We start from the raw sequence: 16401 nt of genomic DNA, 5'->3' as shown, positions 1-16401 counted from the left end.
CCTAATTAACAAGTGTAGTACCAAATTTTATCATTTGCCAATAGTGCTGATTGCCGTGGTTCTAGAGTTTCTATTTAGTTTGGGCTGAGGACCTAGTCGACGGTCCCGAGCCTTATTTTGTTCCTTAGACACTTATTCTGGTTTTGGTTAGTTCGTTCTTACAGTTTATACTAAAAGACTGTTCAGTTCAATGGCTTTGAGAACATGTAATTTGCGCAAAGAGCCTGTAATGTTCGATGTTTAAATAAATAAATAAATAAATAAATAAAATAAATATTTTAGGAACCGCGTAAGACGGTACTTGAATTTATAGTAGGTAGTAAATTTCTCCGTTATTGTTCGTCGTAGGATCAAATACTGAGAGACAGAAAAGAAGGGGGATAACTTTTGAACGACTTCTTCCATCAACAGCTTTTCTATTTGGGCTAATGTTTCCGGAGAGGAAGAAGAAATTATTATTAGACCTTCTCTAAACTAGCTCGCTATGTTTCACAACTTAAATAATTTTAAAAACGTCCCTTCCTCAGTTTGGTGAATACATTCATTAACATGCATCTTCTTACAAAGTTTACAAACTAAGCACGTTAATCGCCTGGATGGATGCCTAATAGATCTGTTATTACAAATATGATGGCATTTACTCAACGTTGTTGTTGTTGTTGTTGTTGTTTACACAGACTTGGAAAAATTATTTGACAAGATAGATCATAGAATTCTTGCCAATAAAATGCACCAGTTTGGATTCTCGAAACCATTCCTTACGTTCATATTGCAGTTGAGGCTTTCATGGCTGGCGTTATTAATCATGTCTGTATTTTTCGGGCTTGTAGGACGTGGTCCAAGGGCATATTGTGGTCCTGACGTTTCACCGAGGACTACGTTCGGCATTTTCAAGGGTTCCGACTGATTTCAACGTCTGCGAAACTCACAGAAGTTAGTCAGAACCCTTGAAAATGCCGAACGCGGCCTTCGGTGAAACGTCGCGACCATCATATGCCTCTGTACCGTGGCCTACAAGACCTGAAAATACAGACGTGATTTATAATTACTCAGGTTATACGCACACTTGACAAAGATCAACGTATGTTTTTATCTTTCAAAGGATATAACTCAGACTAATTCATTAGTCCTTCCGGTGTTTTTCAAGGATATAATTTGGGACCTTTCTATTTTTACTTCGTGAGATTATCTTAAGACTCATTACAGTTTTGTGCACAATTATTTAGCTAGAGAACATTTTGGATTAACTACTAACTATTCCGTGCATAATGTCGAGCACCAACTAGTGTATTTGGGTAACATGCCGTCGGGACTCTTTCCATAAAGTAAGAATAATATAAATTCATCTCTGGAGTGGTCATGAAGTCCACCTCCTCCCATTTCCTGGAAGTTGGAAAGACTCCACCACCTTTCCCCTCGACAGAGTTTAGAAGAATAGAAAGGGAATAAAGAGGTGAGTAGATAAATTTGCAGTTATCTTGTTACAATGGGTACAAATTAAGAACCTTCATCGCAGAAGAAGTTTAGATTAATTGAAAGCCATTAATGTACTTGGCTGAATGGTCGGCGTTCGAGTTCCGGCTGGGTCGGAGATTTAAACCTTAAATGGTTATTTTTCCTGCAACTCAAACACGATACACTGTACTATCCACCACTACAATATGAATAGAATAGAATAGAATAGAATAGAATAGAATAGAATAGAATAGAATAGAATAATCCCATACCCCAGTATCGGATCACCTGGAACTGGGAAGGGAGTGATAATTTATTGTAATCCAAAATCTGTTTTGATACATGCATTCTTTTCCTTATTACTATTTGTTTATATCTTATTCACAGTTAAACTTAATAACTACTTCCACCCAATGTCAAATTTGTAGTTTCTTTAAATTTATTTATTTATTATTTATTTATTTATTTATTTATTTATTTATTTATTTATTTATTTATTTATTTATTTATTTATTTATTTATTTATTTATTTTTGTCCTAGACGTTAACAGGGTTATATAGTCTGGGACAACAGGTATCTTATCCTTCCTAAATTGTATTAATGCTCACTTTTGTGTCATCAGTGTTTATAGAGTTATCCTACAATTACAACATACATTTTGAATGAATTAAAGGATGAATGAGTGACTATATAAATTGGCGAGCGAATGATTTCATGATTGAATTGGTTCATGCGTGAGTCTCACCCAGTCACGGATAGCCGCCAACTAGGGAGAGAGCACTCATTAGTGAATGAGGGATTGAATGAATTAATTGATTAATTAATAATGGCATGTGGCCCTGGTGCAGCTCTTTCGAGCTGACGTCTGACAGGCGACCTACACGTCTGTGAGAATGGGGCCCCATCGATGATGAATTATAATGCTGAAGACAGCACACACACACACACACACCCAGCCCCCGAACCATAGGAATTAACTAAAGAAGTTTAAAATCCCCGAACCAGTCGGGAATAGAACCCGGAACCTTTTGGACCAAAGTCCAGCACGCTAACCATTTAACCATGAAGCCGGTCAATGAATGAATAAAATGAATTGAATGAATGCTCTCAGCCTACCGCTGTGAAACCCACCAGCTAAGGACAGAACGTTCCATTCTAGATGAATGAATGCCTGACTGCACTACGATAACACGCAGTTCCCATTCTCGGCAATACCACCCACTCTCGTTGGAAGGTCTGCATTACAAGGGTAGCAATAACCACACGAAATATTATTATTATTAATAACAATGATAATAATATTTATTTATTTATTTATTTATTTATTTATTTATTTATTTATTTATTTATTTATTTATTTATTTATTTATTTATTTATTTATTTATTTATTTATTTATTTATTTATTGTCCTAGACGTTAACAGGGTTATATAGTCTGGGATATATATAAACAAATATATTACAAACACCGAGGGAGTGGATGCGCTGTTTGGGTCACGTAGTTGTCAGCTTTCATTCGGGAGATAGCGGGTTCGAACCCCACTGTCGGCAGCTCTGAAGATGGTTTCTCGCGGTTTCCCATTTTCACACCAGACAAATGCTGGGACTGTACTATAATCAAGGCCATGGACGCTTCCATCCCACTCTTAATCCTTTCCTTCCGTCGTCGCCATGAGACCTATTTGTGTTGGTGCGACGTAAAACACATTGTATCTTTTACAAACTGTGAGTCACTGGGGGAAGGAAAATGGGAAGTTACACCGGAAGACAGATATATAATAAAGAACACACTTATCCTCCAATGCTTTGATGGAAGAGAACGACCGTCGAACGAGGAACATCGAAATCGACTAAAAGTATGAAGGAGAATTATCAAATGAGTAAAAGAAGCCAGCTTCGGGTATTGTAGTGCAGTAACGCTAGTTACCCTTCGTAGTTTTAAGAAGATTTGGATACATAGGAAGATTTTTAATGAATTTTCTGGTATGGAAAGTGAAAAAGAGGAGTCAGGCAACAGCTTTTATAGCACGAATCATCTCAATACGCCAATGTCCAATTGTAAGACTTTGAAAAGTGGTTGCTTCTGTTTACGAAATACAATCTCTCACGTTATTTCTGACCCATTTTGAAATGTATTAACCGACATTTAAAGAGAGCGATCAATTTGGTCAATTTGATGAAGTACTTAGGAATTTCCGACGTTGTAGGTTACCGTATTGAGAGATTAGTAGCGTAAAGTGAAATCCTCGTGAGTTTGTGTTCCCGCTGATGATAAAAATTGGATACTGGCTGGGAAATCCGTCAACCTTCTCATCAGACAGTGGTCAAGTACCACTTGAGTATCTCAATCAATATGATCAGATATGTATAATACAGAAACCCCAGTCTTACGTATGTCAGATGTGTAATATCTTATCTGTGATTCTACTGTAGATAACACATTTCTTGTTCAAGGAGTATAAATATCAAGGGAACGCATTCAACATTATCAGAGTACGACTGACCTATCAGTACATCACAACTTGTAAGGTAAATAAACTCATCATTTCAGTTAACTAATTAACTAAGACCAAGACACTATAGCTTACGTTAATGAAATCGGAATACTTTTCCTAGATGGTCTTCAATTACTTTTGTCCTGGATCTGAATTTCATGCAACGCCAATGAAAACGGTTTTGTGGTCCAAATACGTGGTCAAATAAGACTGGCAGTGGGCTATCTTATGGTTACTGATTACTCCATAAAACTGCATACATATAATTAATTGTTAGGCTTTGACGTGAGATATCACGAACGTCAGAAAAAAAATTGTTCATGTTAAATCTGTTTAAAGCCCTCGGGATTAAAGTCACAAGCTTCACTAAAGATATAACATTAGTTCATAGAAGAAAAGTCTAGAGCATAGAAGAAAGTGAAACACTGAATGATTCCTCGAATGAAGTACTGTTGCAGTAAATGAGTGGAAGAGAACAGAAAATTAGACAAATATGATAAAAAATTGACTAGATTCACCAGATAATCACATTTCTAAGTAGAAGGCTCCTGGAGAAACGTGAGGAAAATTGTCATCCTACTCTGGCGATTAATATTCTAAGTGCACTTTGCGTGTCGACTTGGATTAGTTTAAAGTCATCCAAAGGAATTCATTCAGCCTTCAGAGGCCAACGGAAGAACAGTAAAACCTAAAAATTAAGCAATCCTCATCAGTACATACTAAATAAGAACAAAATTACAACACTCCCCAACGGAAGGCACCAACAACGTATCTGAGCACTGGAAGCTTGTTTCCGTATTAAATGGACTAAAAAAGGTCTTTGACTTCTACCTAAAGTTTTAAAATTATTATTTTTTGTTTCAATATCTTACAAGAACTGGAAAATCTAAATAAATAAAAGTATAAAAATTCGTTTGTAAAAAATCTTAAATCTCCAAAAGTTCCTCACTAATTGCTTTGAAATTTTGAAGCAACGTGGCATTTGAATGTGCGCATGTTCTTATATCCTTTTTATCATTTCTTTTTTCTTTTTGAATGTTCTTTTATTTGTTTCTTAACCGTTTTTTTTTATATTTCAGTGCAATTGGCGGTGGAATTGATCTATGTCGATTGGCTTTCATTTGAATTCAAATTATATCGTGAAAATACGCGCGAGTTTTATATATACTTTTTGAAAAACATTGTTTATAATTTTATTTTTCCTTCATTTCGTTTTTTAACTGTTTTTCTTATTTTCCAATGCAATTGGCCATGTAATTGAGCTGTATCCATTGATTTTCATTTGAATTCAAATTATATCGTGAAATTATAAGTGAATGGTTCGAGTAGATTCGAACTGAGCCGTGTTGATTGATCTGCGTTTGTATTGAAATATTTTGTTAGTATTTTTCATTTTTGTAATTTCCTTCTTTGTTTCTTAGTTCGTGTTTTTCATATGTTCTTGTAGTGAGTAAAAATTACACATTGGTATAAACCAGCTCGTCTCTATCAACAGTACTTACCGGATGTACGTATATTCCCTTAACAGAGTCTGGCTCATATTCTGATGAACATAAGATACATTTTGTATTATCGTCTGGCTTTGTTTATTTTAGAGACTCAGAGCACGAAGACTAGACCATGAAGATCCTAGTAGTCATCTGTACCATTCTCGGAGTCAGTCAGGCCCTGTCTTTCTCTGAACTTGTGAGACAAGAATGGAACACTTACAAGGCAAGTACAGTTTGGAACATTCGTAGTCCAACAAGTCTATGTATAAATCAAAGGAATAATAAAATAAACCACATGAGTGATTCTTGAAGAATAAAGAGAAGGTATTACTTAACGAAAGTGTAAGCACTGCCTTCTGATGTTTAGTATTTCACTTTCAGCTTGAACATGGCAAGAGATATTCCAACCCACGTGAGGAGCAGCTTCGAATGGAGATTTTTATGGAGAACAAGATGAAGATTGCTAAACACAATGAAAAATTCGAAAAAGGAGAAGTTTCTTACAAGATGGGACTCAACCAGTACGGGGATATGGTAAGAATTAACGGTGCATTGAAGCCGTTTTTCTATATCAATACCTTAAGTAAATGTTCCAGCCCCCCACGTTCAAGTCGGACGTAATTTGACTTGTGCACTGTTAGTAACAATAGTGAACACTCCAATAAAACTTTCCCCTGGTCACCATCTCTGTCAAAGTTCACCCATATTAACTCAATTAGCGTATCCAAGGCCATATCCAGGAAACAGTAGTTCTTCCCAGAACCTCTATCTCACAGATTAGGCTGAGTATTCTCTTTTAAGGATCCTAGACGCATATTTTCTTAGACTTTGTCCACATTTTCTTTCACTGGTAAATCACTCAAATCCGTCACTACTGACCTGCATTTAGAGCTGTCGCCCCTGTTTTCGCTTCAAATATTCTCTCACAGCGTGAAAAGTATGACGGTTGTTGGAGTGTCCTGAACTGCATGCTCGACATGCTCCCTTAACAAATATTATTTCTTGGAAAACTGCCAGAATTAGGAAGACAATGCATAAGAACCTTTTTGTAGAAAAGTGTATTCTAAGCAGGAATTGGTGATCTCCACTCCTCAGTAGGACTAACAGTTTAGGCAGCGTATTCACTTACATTTATAAGGGTTCCAAAATCACAAGTTTTGCAACTTTCAGTTGATTTAAGTCATCACTGATCTGCATAAAGAGCAGTCGCCCAGGTGGCAGATTTCCTATCTGTTGTTTTCCTAGACATTTCTTAAATGAATGCAAAGAATTTGGAAATATATTGAAGATCTCCCTTGGTAAATTATTACAATCGCCAACTCCTCTTCCTATAAACGAATATTTGCCCGAATTTGTCCTCTTGAATTCCAGCGTTATCTTCATATTGTAATCTTTCCTACGTTTAAAAACAACACTCAAACTTATTCGCCTACTAATGTTATTCCACGCCATTTCTCCACTGACAGCTCGGAACATACCACTTAGTCGAGCAGTTCGCGTCCTTTCTCCCAAGTCCTCCCAGTGCAAACTTTTCAACATTTTGTTAAGCTACTATTTTGTCATAAATCTCTCAGAACAAATCGAGCTGCTTTTCTTTGGATTTTTTCCAGTTCTTCAATCAAGTATTCCTGGTGAGTGTTCCATACATTGGAATCATTCTCTAGTTGGGGTCTTACAAGAAATGTATATTTCCTGTCCCTTACATCTTCGCTACAACCCTAAACACCCTCATTACTATGTGCGGAGATCTGTACCCTTTATTTACAATCCCATTTATGTGATTACCCCAATGAAGATCTTTCTTTATATTAACACCTAGGTAATTAGGGCTACAGTGATCCCCATGAGGAACCACCCCATCAACGCAGTAATTAAAACTGAGAAGACTTTTCCTGTTAGTGAAACTCACAACCTGAATTTTAACCCCAAGTTTCTCTCTGAAAAACTCTAATTTTACAGGTAAGGTAGTACATTTATATACAGCCAACAATAATCTGGAAGAAGTAAGCTTTCTAGTGGTGAAGTAATTACTGAAATAAGGTGTAAAGCTCCCGAGAGAACTTCAAAAATTTGTATCGTTATAGAATTACCAGATACTATTATATATTCTCACTCTGACTACTCCAAATTGCAATTGATGGTTCAATAAAATATCGATTAAGACAGCGAGCCACTTTCTAATAATGGTTGAGTAGGAATCCAAAAATCTTCAATTATTGTTCTCTGACTCCACAGACTCACAAAGAGTTCGTCAGCATGATGACTAGTCCAGACAGGAGACTGTTCAAAGACGAGCTGAAAGAGCAACGACTCCGAGCCGAGAAATTCATCAGCAGAGGTGACGTTAGTCTACCCGCAGCAATTGACTGGCGTGAAAAGGGAGCAGTTTCTCGCGTCAAGAACCAGGGATCTTGTGGAGGCTGCTGGGCTTTCGGCGCTGTAAGTATAAAGAACTACAGGAAATATTAAATTAAACTGCATGACGCTCTCACTACTGATTTCGAAACTTGGACTTTCTGATGTTTGGAGTGCTCTGGCCATTAATATTTGTTCAGTTTTCTAGTCTCCGTGAACATGGTAATTAGTCCTTTATAATAAGGAAACGGGTTATGAAAATGTTAGAAGTAACATCCTACCCAATGAAATTGTGATACCACAAAGTAGAAACTTCTCGTACTGTATCACAGGATAGACAGTTACAAATATAACGATTCTCTTCCGAGTGCATCAATGTTCATGGGCTCTTAAATGGCTGAGGAGAACACTTCTAGGACCAAAAACTCTCCCGCAATGCTCCAAGTTTTGAAAGCTTGTTATTGTTGTTCTTTTTAGTCTGGCGGCTTTTTTCCTTTCTGAATTCCCCATTCTTTCCTACGATCTCTTTTAATAGACTCATACATCCGTCGACAATATTAACAATGTTGTAGGGCCTCGCGGACAATATGTCGCCTCATCGACCGATCAGATGCTCGATCCACTTAATTGCGGATGACAGTCTGGTATTCTCTTACATGAGCACCAACCCCGAGATATGATAATGGCTCAATCAGTCAGCGGAATAGTTATATTTCGTACTGAGCATTTGCATACGAGGACTGAAAAGAAAGTAGTGATAACATTGTCATCACTTTGCCTTGGAACAATTGGGGGCGCTGCTGTCGGTAGCTCATACAGAGGCGACACACCTAGTTGCGCTAGTGGAGGTCTGTATATTAGACTGTGTGCGGGTCGTGCAGACGGATGAGTGCGCAGCAGCCAATGTGTTGTGTTAAACTGGACGACTCTAAAGTGTTGCTGAAGGAGGAAAAGCAACGTGGACTTTGATCGAGTTGGCATACTACCGCAGGTTTCTGAAACATCATCTTCATTGTGCACCGCGTCCGTTTCCAAACGCATTCGCCCGTTGTCCTGCACGATAATGCCTGCTGTCACAATGCTGCTCCTGTTGGGGAGTTCTTGATGCAATAAAGGTGGGAGATCCCGGAACATCCACCCCATTCACCGGACATGAGTCGCTGTGACTCTGATCTATTCCAAAAACTAAAGGAACCACTCTGAGGCCAGTGTTTGCACACACGAGATGCCATACTTCAAGCGGTAAAATGCTATGTCGCGGATATCAACAAAGGCGATATTGCTACTGGTATTCGCCGCCTTCCACACATCCGCTAATGGGTGCAACATGTTGCAGGGGATTACATAGAAGACCTGTAGAGGCATGGTGATTATACGATAAAAGATCGAGAAATCCACTTGTAGATATGAAGTAATCTCCGCAGTGCAGCCACGCCATATTCACAGAAAAATTTCATCAATATTCACCGTGTAACAAACTTGTTTACTAACAAAACTACTCACAAGGAGAATGTGTGAATTTGTGGACATCTCTATACCTCTTTCTACGGTCTTAACCATTTTCCCTTTCTGAAGAATATTTTTTTCATCTGCTATTTGATAAAGGGGTCACTTTCTCTGTTAATCTGCATAGTTTGCCATAGCTCTACCGTATATCTATTATACAACATACTGCACCTGTGATAGCTAGTTCTTATATCTGTTCTAAAGTGAAAGAGCTTTTCAATATCATATAACACTACTCTTTTCTACCGGTGAGCCAGTCTGTTTTACAACTGTGCAACAATGTCCTGAGCTTTATATGCAGTAGTTCTCTAGTCTGACTTATTAAATATGGGGTAGGAGAGAGAGAGAGAGAGAGAGAACGGAAGAAGGAATTATTCTACTGAATTGACGTGTGATTAACAAGACTAAATTTCCAAAACCTGTCTCATTATTTTATAATCATGGCATCGATAATAACTCTATAATAGACATAAAAGCTCGAATTGTCTTAGACAAGGAAAGCTTCAACAAGATGAAAAAAAAATTTTGTGTCCCGCTAGGGAAAGATCTGAAGAAGAGACTTGCAAGGTGTTACGTATGGAGTATAGCTCTATATGGCGATGAAACATGGACATTGAGGAAGAACAGAGAAGAATAAAGGAATTTGAGATGTGGATTTGGCGAAGAATTGAAGGAGTAAAGTGGGAAGATAAAACATCAAATGAGGAAGTTCTGAAGAGAGTGGGGGAAGTGAGGAGCATGCTGACCGTATTCCAAAATAGAAAGAAAAATTGGATAGGGCATAATCTAAGACACAACACTTTACTACGAGTAGCAATTGAAGGGATGATAAAAGGAAAACGAGGAAGGGGAAGGAGACGATACCAGTTATTAGACAGCATTAGAAAAAGAAAGGAAGATTATGCAGAAGTGAAGAAAAGGGCGCAAGATCGAGAGATATGGAGGTCACAGCCATGATTGGACCTGCTGGATGGCAGAACATCCTATGATGATGATGCATCGATAATAAATCTAAAAACAATGACCAATACAGCTTAAGTTATCTCGGGTTTCTTAGCTATAAAGCAAGATAAAAGCTTTTACTCGCATTAGTGAACACAGGCCTTTACACTTGTATTCGCCAACAACATTATCTCGGATAACGGGCATTACGTCGGTTTCAAATTTCACCGGAGAAAAGTTTACCGGTAAAACAGGAAATCTAAGATAATAGTCTTTCAAGATGGCAGCTCGTAGACGGCTGAAATATTTAACTGAAAGAGAAAATCACAACGAAGAGGAATATGACCAAGATTATGCAATAAAACGTCCAGGGTGTATAAAAAGAACGCGCTACATACTTTGAGAGCTACGATGACACTGATTTTGAAACACACTTTAGGTTATCTAAAGCTTCTACACTCTCAGTGTTATCCATGATCGAACATAACATGGAATTCCCAACATATAGGTAGGCCTAAAATGAATTCTCGATTGTAGCTCATATCTCGTATGACTGGATGATTCTAATAAAGAACTAAGGAATTTTGCCTTATTTTTTAATTAAATATAGGCCTACAATGTGTAGGCTATAATTTTTATCTTATTCTCCATGATGTTAATGCTTTCTGCCACCAAATTAAATAAAAATTCCTTCGCTTAGAACGTCATATTGGGCTTCTTTTCTGGTTAATGGACGCAATTTATTGTCAATTATTCGCAAACACCGAATGTCATTAAAAAGTTGCTTACATTTCAACAGTGACGGCAGCAAGTATTCATTTGTTTTGCGTGAGTCAGTATGAAAAATGTAAGTTTCAAACTCAGATTGAAATGAAAACGAAGTTTTGGTAAACCGAGAAAGTAAATTCATTGTGAGTACAGAAGCGCGCGCTATCTGAGATCATGACATTATCTAAGATAATAGCAAAAGTAACTGACGTTAGTGAAAATGGGCCTAGGAGACAAGAAAAGATACCCCTTCATCATAGTGCCGGGTGTTACACTATACAACCTGTCCACTTAAAACGAGCTGAACACATGATTAGTGCCTCTTAATACCTACTCAGCATGTTATATTAACTTGGATCCATATTTCTATATCATAAGAACGTAAATTACAATATATTAATTTTGTTTTCAAAATGTTCAGACCGGTGCCATAGAGAGTCAGTATCTGATTAATGGAAAGAACGTCTCCCTGAGTGAACAGAATCTTATCGACTGCGCCGATGACTTCGGCAATCTCGGCTGTAGCGGTGGATTCAGGAACTATGCCTTCGATTACATCATCTCAAATGGTGGTGTTGACACCGAGGAGTCTTATCCTTATGAAGCAAAGGTAGGTTCAAAAACTATATTAGCTGTAATAACCAGCGCTGTACGGGTACATTTCTTGATGTTTTATTTTTATTTTTAGGATTTGTATTACATGTTAATTATGTGTGAAGTAAATGTTTGTAGATTTCTTTATTGTTATTTAACGAAGTATTTTGTAGTTTTAAAGTTCTTCTAATGTGTTTAAATCTAAATTTTAGTTTCAAATTATATCTTTTTTCGCGTTAAACTTTGTCCATGAGGTAGCCCTGATTGTCTGGTAATCAGTTGATAAATATGAATGAGCGAAAACTGTATGTTTTTATGCGTGGCACCATATAGCAAATATGATAAACACGATACAAAAATAATGGTATGTGGTCTCCGAAGAGGCCTGGTGCAGGTCTTTGGAGCTGACAATGTATAGGCGACCTGCGCATCTATGAGGATGGGGCCCTTCCTATAATGAATTCTAATGTTGAACACAGCACGTACGCCCAACCCCTGAGCCATCGGAGTTAACAAATGAAGGTTAAGATCCCCGACCAGGCCAGGAATCCAAGCCGGGACTCCCTGGATCAAAGGCCAGCACACTAACCATTTAGCCATGGAACCGGGCATAAACAAGATTCCAACTGTCATTGGAACTGTAACCAATCAACATTGCCACCCAGAAAACTGTGGATTCAACACTAATCTCAGTCAAGTTAAACATTTTGTTTTTCACCCTTTGTTTTTCCCATAACGATGGGGGATGAACTATACATCTCAGCGATCCCGAAAAGTATGGATTCGACACTAATATTTAATATCGATTATTTCTACATGTCACCCCCACCCTTAGGAGTGTTTTACTCCGTCAGCATTTTTTCCAGATAGTAAGTCATATGTGTACCAACTATGCCTGAGCGTTATGCTGGGACATTAGCAAATATATCGATACTCTCCGTCATTTGACATTTTAATTTTCACTCCTTCTCACTCACATTCCGATGGAGCTGAACTTGGACTTAAATGCCATCCGCAGTGTGTCTATTCAACTCAGCGACCCCAAAAACTATGGATTCAATACTAATATTGGTTGTTTTCGATTATTTCTACATGTCATACCTCACCACTCCCACCCATAGGGGCGCTAGGGGTGTCCAACTCCCACAGTATTTTTTTTCCAAATAGTAAGTCATATGTGTACCAAATCTGGTTGAAATTGCTCCATGTGATCCAGAGCTGTGTTGAGACAAACACACACATAGTTTACTGAATTTTGTGATCTATCAGTGCTTGATGAATCATCTCCAGGTGATTCCGGAGAAAATCTTTAAAAAAAGCAATGAAGAAAATCGGTCCAGTAATGAAATGAAATGGCGTATGGCTTTTAGTGCCGGGAGTGTCCGGTGACAAGTTCGGCTCGCCAGATGCAGGTCTTTTGATTTGACGCCCGTAGGCGACCTGTGCGTCGTGATGAGGATGAAATGATGATGAAGACGACACTTACACCCAGCCCCCGTGCCAGCAAAATTAACAAATTATGGTTAAAATTCCCAACCCTGCCCGGAATCGAACCCGGCACCCCTATGGCCAATGGCCAGCACGCTGACCATTTAGCCATGGAGCCGGACATCGGTCTAGTAGTCTAGTAGAACGGATGGACGGACTCGAATGTTGTTTTAATTGACAAAACAACGTGATTGTACTTGGGGACAAAACATGACGACCCCGCCTCACACCACTACTCTCCGGCGGCAGCCCAGTGTCTATTAACGGCGTATATGCTTTTCTATGTATGCTGTAGCCGGAGTTGCCAAATCGTCTACCAAAAGAGCCAGAGCAAAAATAAAACATTTTTATGTACTTCATTATTTGCCATTTCGATGTAATCTGAGTTATTTATTTATTATTACGGTATTATTATATCAATATTAATAATGTTAGAAGGATCACTACACTGCACTAGACACGAATAAAGAGTAAAGACTGAATAGAGAGTGCAAGAAACTGGTTTAGTAACCTCCCCACACCAAACAAGTATCACTTAGAACTGGTTAACTCAGCAGGGTGCAGGGTGTGATTGACTGCAGGCTTCCAGCTCGCTTCCAGGAACTGAGGCCGTCATGTTTTGTCCGCCGAGTATACAAGCTCCATCTTCTTAGAAGCTACGACTACAAGAGTCAACCCGCGTTATCCCAAGACATGTTTTTACAACCCTACAGAAATAGATCTAAGTTGTGTTAACTCGAAGTGTCAGCCGTCAGCTCTCTTATCCTTTGAATGTAATAATTGTAGCAGCGTATTTGGCGAGAATGTTTCATGTAGAGAAACTATATGATAAATCCTTGTACTTTCAGCGGTATAGGTAATAAGAATTTTAGTCAATTAGTTTCCCTACGTTCTGATGATACGCATTGTCCTCACATATTTATTTTTAGGATGGTAGATGTAGATTCAACGCCAAGACTATAGGCGCTACCATCTCCAGTGTGGTCGTTCTTCCAGAAGAAGATCAACAAGCATTGAAAGAGGCTCTGGCAACCGTTGGACCTGTAGGAGTTGCTATGGATGCTGGTACTGAATCCTTCCAGTTCTACACGTCAGGTAAATAATTCCTCTACTTCTTAGGATATTAAACTTATAAAGTTCAGAAGGCAATTTTCGGTCATTCTTCTGGTGTGTTTCCATTTTAGTCAATTGCATTCCTCTAAATGCTGATAATCTAGGAAGATCAATATTTTTAAACACGACAACCGAGCTATTCTCTCCTATGTAATAAAAATATAGCACCAGCCAGCCTTGATGCTGTCTCTCAGTACATACTTTGAATAGTACAGTGAAAAAGGAAATGCCATTAGTCAAGAACTAGACGAATACTCTTCATGTACAAAAGGCGTACACTTTTTTTCTACCCAAATGAAGTGCATTGCACATCACTTCTTAAGTCCACCTTCTCAACATAATATCCTTGTAACTATATGCACTTTTGCCATCGATGTATCAGTCTCTTCAGACCTTCCTGGAACCATTTTTTCGGAGTGCTGCCTACCCATGCCTTGACAACTGAGTCCAATTCTGCAAAATCCTCAAAAGGGCGGCCACGCAGAGGGTTTCTTCATGTTCCCAAACAGGGGATAATCACATTTCTTTGGCGGTGGACCGCCCCTATGCTTTCATTGCATCGTTTGTTTTTTCGTTTGTGGCTCATGGTAATGGAGCCATGTCTCCTCATAACCAATCCCAAGCCTAGCCATGAAGTCGGCTGGATCTTGGTCATGGCGTTGCAAAAATTCTCTGCACACGTCCACACGCCTCTGCTTTTCGTCTGCAGACAAGAGTCTAGGCACCCACGTGGATGGCACCTTCCCCAACTGTAAGTGGCCGTGCGCGATCCGCTGCAGGGTGTTTCGGCTAATTCTCGTGGCTGCCTCTATTTCCGTAAACGTGATGCATTTGTTTCCTTGGATGGCCTGTTAGACCCGGGCAATGTTGGCTGGTGTTGACACTGTCACATTCCTTGCAGAACTGGTTCCCTTGTCCACCGATGTGCGCCCTGTTTTCCAATCTTCCACCCAGTTGTAAACTATTTTCCGTGACGGCGCATGTTCTCCACAGACCGCCACCAAGCGCCGATGAATTTCTGCAGTGGTCGCGCCTTTTTTCCACAGAAACCAACCTGACGGTTGCTTTCCATGTTGTCTGCTCCTACGCTGACAGTTTTGTCATGAAATGTCTAAGACGAGTGCATTCGTCGAATCCTGTGCATGTGTTGCTACCAAACGGTGGAACAAGACACTAGTTACACGTCACCACCTTCAAAAGTGAAATGTGAACCATTCCCGGACGTACAAAAAATAAAGTGCAAAACAATATAGTACGCCCCTCGGATATCGAAGAAACGTTTCGGTATTTCCTAGAAATATCAATAATTAAGGAATTAATGTAATAACACAAGTAGATACATTCCTCATAGTGTAATTATATTAAGAATGTTCACTTATGGAAGTGACACTTCTTCCTTGGCAGGTGTGTTCTACGACTCTAGCTGCCACAATGACTATTACGGTCTCAACCACGAAGTTCTGGCGGTAGGCTACGGCACTGAGAATGGCGATGACTACTGGATTATCAAGAACTCCTGGGGTAAATCCTGGGGTGATGCTGGTTATTTCAAGATCTCTACCCGAAACAATAACTGTGGTATTGCTACAGATACGTCATATCCTGTGATATAAATGTCTGATATTAAGTAGTTAATACGTTGGAGACCACCTATTTTTCATATGGGAAGATGCTTTTAAAACTTACCTGAACCCTAAAATATTGTGATACGTCCTCTGTTTTCACTCTATATAGCCTATTACAAGCACATATGACTTAAATCTACTCATCTTTCTTTCTTTCTTTCTTTCTTTCTTTCTTTCTTTCTTTCTTTCTTTCTTTCTTTCTTTACTTTTCTTTCTTAGTATATTCCTTCGATTACTTCGTATCCTCCTAAGTTTACTTTTTGGATAATTTGGATAATTTTTGGATAATTGAGTAATCGTTTTTGTACTCGTATTCCAACTAGACACATTCTAGACTGAAAATTACTATCATCATTTTGCCTAACATCGAGAAATGAAGGTTTGGAAGGATTGAGGTCGGGATAGCTGGACATGGAGTCGGGAAGATTGTGATCTGGTTCAATACCACCATGTGCCTGCAGACGAAATAGGAAAGTACAAACTATGTTTTGGAGTATGACCGAATTAATTCCTAAGTGCATATGAATTACACAGTGGGAATCATATTTCGGTTATGTATACTTCATCTC

General features: G+C 38.7%; 1 protein-coding gene across 1 annotated transcript; it reads left to right on the top strand.

Moving 5' to 3' along the window:
- Window positions 1-3885: 3885 nt before the first annotated feature.
- LOC136874705 (cathepsin L) lies at window positions 3886-15993 on the top strand. The gene is made up of 7 exons (XM_067148357.2): window positions 3886-3985; window positions 5547-5664; window positions 5823-5975; window positions 7677-7880; window positions 11434-11622; window positions 14024-14189; window positions 15612-15993. Exons 2-7 carry the CDS (start codon window positions 5572-5574, stop codon window positions 15818-15820), a joined length of 1014 nt encoding a protein of 337 aa, XP_067004458.2. The 5' UTR covers window positions 3886-3985; window positions 5547-5571; the 3' UTR covers window positions 15821-15993.
- The last annotated feature ends 408 nt before the right edge of the window (window positions 15994-16401 follow it).

The sequence above is a fragment of the Anabrus simplex genome, chromosome 1, assembly GCF_040414725.1.
Source record: "Anabrus simplex isolate iqAnaSimp1 chromosome 1, ASM4041472v1, whole genome shotgun sequence".
Classification (NCBI taxonomy): Eukaryota; Metazoa; Arthropoda; class Insecta; order Orthoptera; family Tettigoniidae; genus Anabrus; species Anabrus simplex.
This window is presented reverse-complemented; position numbering and strand designations above follow the sequence as displayed.

Coding starts and splice junctions, on each gene's coding strand:
- LOC136874705 (XM_067148357.2), top strand. CDS start 5,572: ATGAAGATCCTAGTAGTCATCTGTACCATTCTCGGAGTCAGTCAGGCC. Junction 5,665..5,822: donor AAGAATGGAACACTTACAAG/GCAAGTACAGTT, acceptor TTTCACTTTCAG/CTTGAACATGGCAAGAGATA. Junction 11,623..14,023: donor CTTATCCTTATGAAGCAAAG/GTAGGTTCAAAA, acceptor ATTTATTTTTAG/GATGGTAGATGTAGATTCAA.